Here is a 9,180-nt window from a genome sequence, read left to right as displayed (position 1 = left end):
CTATATCTTTGCAACCAGATGGTGTAAACCTTTGATATTTCAAACTATTTCATCTACAGTGAGAACCAGAAAACTCTGAAATAGGAAGACAACTTTTAGACTCAAGTTATAGCTTTGAAAACGTACAATAAACATTAAACACAGCAATCGTGCAGTGTAAACAGACCCATTTTACTAAATTAGTGAATTGATAAGTGTCAAGTTGCTTCGTAACAACATCTAATACACTTAAGTATTGATATAATGTCGTCTTCCTATTCTATTGTTTTCTGGTTATGACTGTAGCAGAATAGTATAAAATATGAAAGGTATCCAGTGCAGGTATCAGGTTCCAAAGATGTGAATAATTTGTACTCATTTGTACTCATTTGTACTCATTTGTACTCATTTGTACTCATTTGTACTTATTAGTACTCATTTGTACTCATTTGTACTAATTTGTAATAATTTAAACTCAATAGTATTAATTTGTACTCATTTGTTATTGCTTGCATTCATATTTACTTATTCGTACTCATTTGTACTCATTTGTATTCACTTGTACTCAATTATACTCATTTGTACTTAATTGTACTCATTTGTACTCATTTGAACTCATTTGTTCTCATTTGTACTCATTTTTACTTATTTGTACTTATTTGTACTTATTTGTACTCAGTTGTACTTATTTAAACTAATTTGAACTCAATTTTTAAAAACCTGCCTACAGGAGAGCCTTTGTAATTATTGTAAATAAAAATCATTTTTTTTAACTCCCTAAAATACATAAATATACATACAGCGTGTCCAAAAAAACTGTAATTAGGGGTTTCGTGCCTTTTTAGGACACTGTAAGTGTTAAATTTGGTCCCACATACGTAATGTTGACACTCTTAAAGCAAAAATGAGGCTTAGGATCAAATAACGATAAAAAAGACAGGATTCAAAAGTTGCACACCCAGTAATCACCCTTTTTTAAGGGTACACCCTGTATATACAGCTTGAGTTGAAGTTAACGATCTACCAACTCATAAACTTGAATTCCCGGGAAATCCAGTTAAAAACTAACTCAAGAATTCTGCAGTCAATGCTGACTCTTGTTTCAACCAATTTCCCGAATACTAAAACTAATCTAATCTAATCTAATCTTTATAAATTCAAACTTGATTTTTTTTTCAGATTTCGTCAAAAAAAAAGTTTATAAATGTAGCAAAACAAATAGTTTTATTCACTGTTTGTTTATTTACATAAATTTAGAGTAGTGGGGTAAATCGTTAATTATGGAGATATAAAATATATGTAAAAATTAGAAGATAAGATAATTTAAAAATTAGATAATTAGGTGATAAGATAGTTAGAGGAAAAGATAATTAGAAGATAGATGATTAAAAGATTAGATAATTAGATGATTAGATAATTAGAAGATTAGATAATAAGAAGATTAGATAATATGAAATAATTAGATCAAACGTAATAAGATCTTAAAAGCGTGTTCGATAATATTTCAAGTTTTTGATGTCGATTAATTTGAATTTTTATAAAGAAAAAAATACACTTCAAGTTTTTATTGATCTTCTTCTACTAAAGATGTCACAAATGTTGTCTTTTCCTCATAAACCAAAACTTTTTCTAAAACTTTTTTACATATCACTTGATTTAGAAATTTTTTCTTTATAAATGTTTTAATATCATGGAAACGATCTATACTATTTATAAAACTGATGGCAACATATGTTTTAAATTTTTTTTAATTGCTTCTCTGGGGTAGGTCATAAATGGGCCTCAAGTTGAAGTTGAAACAACGAATAGGACCAGAGCAGCATTCATGGGAGGGGGGCTATGGGGGCTCGAGCCTTCTGAACCCTGAATCAGGGAAATCTATGCTTTTCGGGGGTTTTTGAGCTCCAACGGTTGCTGAGCTCCCCCCCCCTTAGAAAGAAAAAACTCGAGTCCCCCAGGAAAAATTTCTGAGTACACCCCTGAATTTGACCGAAGATGTTCATAATATTCAGGTAGATTACTCTCTTCATTCTCTAATTTTCTAATCCTTAAATCTATGAAACCAAATATCGAAGACCTTGAATTTTTAAACTATACAGGCTCAGTAAAAAACGGCATTGCGGTGTTTTACAATACAAAAATGTATGCGGGGTCCATGATTTCTGTGAAACATTGAAAAACTTTTTTGTGAAAAATTATGTTTTCTTCCGAAATCGATTAAAATGCAATTTATTATTGGAAGAATTTGTTAACAGTAATAAATCTTTTATGTTTTTTGTTTCATATGTGCGCTAACAATGTTTTTGTTATATCTCTTATATTTATCAATAAATTTTTACAAAATTTTTATTTAAAATAGAATAAAAATTTTCCAATTAATTTCTGAAGAAAAAATTTGGATAAAAAAATTTGGGCTATTTTTTTTCACCAAAAATATTTTTCCATTTGGATGATTTCATTGTCGTATATTTTAGTCTAAAACATAAACCCTACAAAAAACGTGATGTGTTAAACAACGCAACTCACGGTTTTTTACTCGCCCTGTAGAATTCTACTTAATCAAAATGTCAAAGTTTGAAATATCGGGTTAAGATCATCAGGCTGCAAAAATATAGGGATGAGACAACTTTGATGAGGCTAATATTCAGCTTCTTTATGATGCTTTATCTTCACTCTGGAAAACCTTTGAACAAGAGGTTTACAAAACATACATTATAAATTGAACGCTACTTCAAATAATATAATTACAGGATTAATATTTTTATTTCGGAATAAAAATGGGATCCCATTGAAAAAAGTAAAAAAAAAGAGAAAAAGGTGGAGAAATGAAATAGGGAAGGGATGATTGATCGATTATTGTTTCGTAGAAAAATAAATAAAAATTAAAGGAGTTCATGACTCACTCTAAATAATTCTCTGGCACCGAGTGAGAAATGTGGGAAAACCATGCTCCGAAATTTATCCCTTTACAACAGGAACTCTCATTTTGGATTGTGACTGCAGATTCCTGACCAAATAGGCAAACCGGATTTATCCGAAGAAAACAATTCCTTCCTTTTATGTGAGAAAACGACGATATCTTCCTCTTACTCAGATAAATCTTAAAGGATACCATTGTGAATCGGGTATGTCACTCTTTAACTGAAGGGTCACTTGAAGTTGATTTATCAATTCCTTTTAATGGATCAATGCTACAGGTACAGACCTCGAACCTTCTCGAGGCTGCCACCTATTCCTAACCCCATGACCTCTGAGGACAACCTCATCTTCGATCTTAACACCCCAGCCTCCCATAATAAACTGAGTTAACGTTTTCGACATCAATACCGATTATTTTTATTGTCAACCGGTTTCATATTTTCAAAATATTTTTGATCCTCAGCTCAAGCCGCAATGTTTAGTTTTTGTGCCAACATACCTTTCGCCAAAGTGCACTAGCTGTGCCTGGTAATTGGATTCTGGTTTCAAAACTTTTTTTCCGAATACACGTTCACGATGGGTTTTCAAATCTGGACGGAGGTATAGACTGGAAAGAACTGGCATAAAACCAGGGAATCAAAGAATGGAGAAGAAACGCAGGAAGAAGTTTAGAATATGAAGTTTTGCAGCGCCGGGGTTGCAGCAAAAAATGGCATTTCAGTCCTGCCCCGGTGCATGGGCCCGTGGCGTGAGGGCTGGAATGGGTTGGAGGGCCTGGGCCGCGCTGCACATACTGCGCTAGTGCTCCGCTGCACTTGTGTGTGCACCGTTTTTGGCGAGTTTTTGTTGAACAGGCCCTCCTCGCTCTTTTAGATAGATTCGAGGATTTTACGAGATTTTAAGACTTTTGTCAGACACGCAGCCAAGTTCCGTGGAATTCATCATTTGTTTTATGCGTTATTACAGATCTAATAAACCTCCATGTAGTCGTATCAGACACGAGGGGGGGGGGAAATGAAGTTCTGGGAACATAATTGTTACATTATCCGCTTGATACAGATATTTAGAAACTCTTTTTGTCTTTTAATTAGTTTTAAGTGTTGAGAAAATTAGGCAAAATGTAAAAAATGGTAAAAAGTGTACCTGGAGATGAAAGTGCACCTGGAGATGAAAGTGCATAGAGATCAAAAACTATCCAACATTTATATTTTTATAGTTTAAATATTAAAATAAAGTGCAGAAAAAACTACTTTACTTTTTTCCTTTGAAAATATTTGCCTACTTTTTTCCTACTCCAACCTACCCTACTCCAACCTACCCTACTCCAACCTACCCTACTCCAACCAACCCTACTCCAACCTACCCTACTCCAACCTACCTTACTCCAACCTACCCTACTCCAACCAACCCTACTCCAACCTACCCTACTCCAACCTACCCTACTCCAACCTACCCTACTCCAACCTACCCTACTCCAACCTACCCTACTCCAAACAACTCTACTCCAACCTACCCTACTCCAACCTACCTTACTCCAACCTACCCTACTCCAACATACCATACTGCAACCTACCCTACTCCAACCTATCCTACTCCAACCTACCCTACTGCAACCTATCCTACTCCAACCTACCCTACTCCAACCCACCCTACTCCAACCTACCCTACTCCAACCAACCCTACTCCAACCTCCTCTAACATATTTCCTAATTAGTAAGAAAATAAAAATATTAAGAGATTGTTCCCTGGACCCAACATAGTGTGCAGTTCTATGCAGGTATTGTATGCATACCTCAGTACACAGAGGGGTAAGTTGCTAAGATAGATAGATAAATATAGGCCTGCATGAAAGAGAGAGAGAGAGCCCCAGCCCTGAGTGCAATTTAGAACGCAAAATGCATTCTTGGTCTTGCCATTTAGGATCCAATAAAAAATATTTTTTTTCAAACATACAATTTTACTTGATATTTTGAATTTATTTGAGAAATGGTGGCAAATTGTTAAAATATTTTTTTCAATTGTTTTAACATTTTATTGGAAACTTTAAAAAAAAATTTTATTTTTAAAAAATATTTAATTTTTTTTTTTAATGGTTCCGTAGTTGTCTGGTGAGGGCGGCCGCCTGGGCGTCCCGACTTCTTTGAAGCAAATGAATGCATGTCTGCCCTGCAAAAATTACGCAAAAAACGTGCAAAAAACTGCATAGAGTGGGCGAAACCCAAAACCAATCTTAAAACCTGAAAAAATTATTATTAAACACCTAATCCCTCCTTTAAACACGTAAATAATATTTTCTCCACAGAGAAAGATGCATTTCGTATTTGAAAATGTAGAGAAATGTAAATAAATGTAGAGAAATGTAGAGAAATGTAGAGAAATGTAGAGAAATGTGCAGTTTATGTTTTTCTGTATCTCTACTACATTAAAGCTTCTAGATTAATAATATTGAATGAATATCTATCTATCTTCAAATATGTTTGAGTACTGAAGTGTACTACAGTGTACTGCAGTGTACTGTAGTGTAATGTAGTGTACTGCAGTGTACTGCAGTTTACTATAATGTACTGAAGTGTACTGCACTGTACTAACTGCAATAAACTGAAGTGTGCTCCAGTTTACTGCAGTGTACTACAGTGTATTGCAGTGCACTGCAGTGCACTGAAGTGTACTGAAGTGTACTGCTGTGTACTGCAGTGAATCGAAGTGTACTGCAGTGTGCTGCAGTGTACCGCAGTGTACTGAAGTGTACTGCAGTGTTCTGAAGTGTACTGAAGTGTACTGAAGTGTAAGGAAGTGTGCTGCAGTGTACTGGAGTGAATTGAAGTGTACTGCAGTATATTGAAGTCTACTGAAGTGTACTGAAGTGCACTGCAGTATTCTGCAGTGTACTGAAGTGAACTGCAGTGTGCTTCAGTGTACTGAAGTGTACTGGAGTGCACTGCAGTGTACTGAAGTATACTGCAGTGTACTGCAGTGTATTGAAGTGCACTTCAGTGTACTGCAGTGTACTGAAGCGTACTGAAGTGTACTGCAGTGTTCTGTAGTATACTGCAGTGTACTAAAGTGTACTGCAATGTTTACATTCCTTCCAAAAAAGTTGTATCTAAATTCAGTTTACGCCTTTTTGGCCAAAAAGAGCTATAGCTGTACTTCCAATAATGTGTACTGTACTGCAGTGTCTGGTAGGAGTGTAAACAACCGTAGTGCTGCTCAGGGTAAGTGTTGTTTATGATCCTACCAGAAACTGCAGTACATTTGATTTGTAAACAAAGATATGGAAGTTCATCTTACAGTGATAACCAGAAAACTGTGAAATAGGAAGTAGAAATAGGAAGAAATTGATGAAATACGTTTGCAACAAATATGCCTATTCTGTATAATAAAGACAAAAACATATCTTTATAATATTAATTTAATAATATAATATGTATATATGTATATGCAGTCATTGTTCCTTTTTAAAAACATGTTTCGAAAGCACCCGGGAACCAATTGTAAAAAAATCTGCAAGTTCAATTTTTTCAGCCAAGATTAATCTACTACAGATTGCTGCAATGCACGAAACAGTATTTTATAAATACAGTGAGATATATATATGTATATATACAGTTATATATATATATATGTTAGCTACAGCTGGCCAAACCGCTGAACCGATTGGCTGACATTTTTTTGAGGAAACTCATGACTACCCTGGGGGTGACATAAGCTAAAAAAATAAACATTTTTTTTCTCCAAAAATAGATTTTTTTATGCAACGGGCAAAACCCGGCACTTTAGCTTTTATTTAATATTTTATCAATTTGTCGATCACGAAGGATATGAACTTGGTTTTTTATTGTTCTTATAAAATCAAAATTAATCAAAAACTTAATTGATTGATTGATTGAATTTTTTTCCTTGTAAATGTTATTTGATTTATGAAGATGACACGAGACATTTTCCGTGTTGGTTTTTATAAATTTTATGCATAAAAATTCTAGAAAAAAAAACTTGAATATTTTCCACAAAATATTGCGTGTGGTTTCAGCCGAAATTTACTTAGAGCTGCATTTCTCCATTTATTGAAGAGACCTACAAAACCTTCATTCATTCATTTTTCATTCATATTCAACATTATATAATTTATATTGACATCAAGTCAATAGTTTATTTATGAAAAACTAGTTCTCTTGTTGTCTGGTTGCCTAGGTTTCTGGTTATCCAGGTGTATGGTTGCATAGGTTTCTGGTTATTCAGGTGTCTGGTTGTCTAGTTGCATAGTTATCTGGTTGATGGTTCTCTAGTTGTCTGGTTATCCAGATGTCTGGTTGCCTAGGTTTCTGGTTATCCAGGCGTCTGGTTATCCAGGTGTCTGGTTGTCTAGTTGATGATTATCTAGTTGTCTGGTTGTCTTGTAGTTTGTTTTTCTGGTTGTCCATATGTCTAGTTGTCTTGTTATCTAGTTATCTAGTTGTCAGGTTGTCAGGTTGTCTAGTTGTCTGGTTGTCTGGTTGTCTATATGTCTAGTTGTTTTTTTTATCTTTTTGTCTAGTTGTCTGGTTGTCAGGTTTCTAGTTGTCTGGTTGTCTGGTTGTCTGGTTGTCTGGTTGTCTGGTTGTCTGGTTGTCTAGTTGTCTGGTGTTCTGGTTGTCTGGATGTCTTGTTGTCTGTTTTTCTGGTTGTCTGTTTATCTAGTTGTCTGGTGTTCTGGTTGTCTGGATGTCTTGTTGTCTGTTTTTCTGGTTGTCTGTTTATCTAGTTGTCTGGTGTTCTGGTTATCTGGATGTCTTGGTGTCTCTTTGTCTGGTTGTTTGGTTGTCTTGTTGTCTGGTTGTCTGGTTGTTTGATTGTCTGGTTGTCTGGTTGCATAGTTTTCTGGTTGTCTGGTTGTTTGATTGTCTATTTGTCTGGCTGTCTAGTTGTCTAGTTGTCTGGTTGTCTTGTTGTCTGTTTGTCTGGTTGTTTGGTTGTCTGGTTGTCTGGTTGTTTGATTGTCTGGTTTTCTGGTTGTCTGGTTGTCTGGTTGCATATTTGTCTGGTTGTCTGGTAAGTATAGCTCCGTGGTTGTCTGGTTGTCTAGTATCCTGCAGGGATCTGAGATGGTTTAAACCCTTCTCCTTGTTCTCCTGCAGCAACCTTGCATCCTGCATCCAAACCTTCTTAAATACTTTTTAATTCAAGTGACAGGTCTGAGATGGATTTCTTTCTTTTGGTGTGCACGTTCCTTCTGTAGGTTTCATAGCTGTCTAGCTGTCTAGTAACCTAGCTGTCTAGCTGTCTAGTAATTTTACCTTACGGCTGTCTAGTATACTAGCTGTCTGACTAACTGTCTATTTAACTGAAAAGCTGTTTAGCTGTCTAATAATTTTACCTTACAGCTGTCTAGTATACTAGCTGTCTGACTAACTGTCAATTTAACTGCATAACTGTCTAGTTATTTAAGTGTCTAGCTTTATGATGTCTATTCGTCTGGTAAAGTTACTAAATCTAATTCTGGTTTCTATTAGTTTGGCCGGATTACTAAATCTGATTCTGATTTCTATTAGTTTGGTCGGATTACTAAATCTAATTCTGGTCTTTACATTCGCTTGGTCGGAATATTAGAGTTAAACCAGATTACCTGGATCCGTGTATATTATAACGAATTTAAAGATTTTGTGGAATTTGTATCAAGATTGGTCAGACATACAGAATTCGGGAATATTTTGCATTTCCTGGCTCTCAACTGCATAGCCAGACTTATGGTCTAACAAGCAACATACAACACAACCTGCAGTATCCAATCCCACCTGCAGTATCCAACCCGACCTGCGGTATCCAACCCAACCTTCAGTATCCAATCCAACCTGCAGTAAACAACCCAACCTGCAGTATCCAACCCAACCTGCAGTATCCAACCTAACTAACAGTATCCAACCCTACCTGTAGTAAAAACCCAACCTGCAGTATCCAATCCAACCTACAGTATCCAACCCAAACTGCAGTATCCAACCCATCTAACAGTATCCAACCAAACCTGCAGTATCCAACCCAACCTGTAGTTTCCAACCCAACCTGCAGTATCCAACCCAACCTGCAGTATCCAACCCAACCTGCAGTATCCAACCCAACCTGTAGTATCCAACCCAACCTGTAGTATCCAACCCAACATGCAGTATCCAACCCAACCTGCAGTATCCAATCCAACTTGCAGTATCCAATCCAACCTGCAGTATCCGACCCAACCTGCAGTATCCAATCAACCTACAGTATCCAACCCAACCTGTAGTATCCAACCCAACCTGCAGTATCCAACCCAAC

The 9,180-nt window shown here is 35.9% G+C and overlaps 1 protein-coding gene across 1 annotated transcript; it reads left to right on the top strand.

Annotated features, from left to right (window-relative positions):
* The first annotated feature begins 4,025 nt into the window (after window positions 1–4,025).
* On the top strand, window positions 4,026–4,596 carry LOC111704979 (uncharacterized protein slr1819-like). Its single transcript, XM_023477390.1, has 2 exons — window positions 4,026–4,071; window positions 4,139–4,596. The coding sequence occupies exons 1-2, from the start codon at window positions 4,026–4,028 to the stop codon at window positions 4,594–4,596; spliced, it is 504 nt and encodes a 167-aa protein (XP_023333158.1).
* Window positions 4,597–9,180: the final 4,584 nt, after the last annotated feature.

The sequence above is a fragment of the Eurytemora carolleeae genome, unplaced genomic scaffold (genome assembly GCF_000591075.1).
Source record: "Eurytemora carolleeae unplaced genomic scaffold, Eaff_2.0 scaffold605, whole genome shotgun sequence".
NCBI lineage: Eukaryota > Metazoa > Arthropoda > Copepoda > Calanoida > Temoridae > Eurytemora > Eurytemora carolleeae.
The sequence above is the reverse complement of the archived record's forward strand: the minus strand, read 5'-3'. Positions and strand labels throughout refer to the sequence as shown.

Bases quoted from the DNA above. Each gene is read 5' to 3' on its own strand.
- LOC111704979 (XM_023477390.1), top strand. From the start codon at position 4,026: ATGGTAAAAAGTGTACCTGGAGATGAAAGTGCACCTGGAGATGAAA. The intron at 4,072-4,138 runs GTGCATAGAGAT...AATAAAGTGCAG, and splicing joins AAGTGCACCTGGAGATGAAA to AAAAAACTACTTTACTTTTT.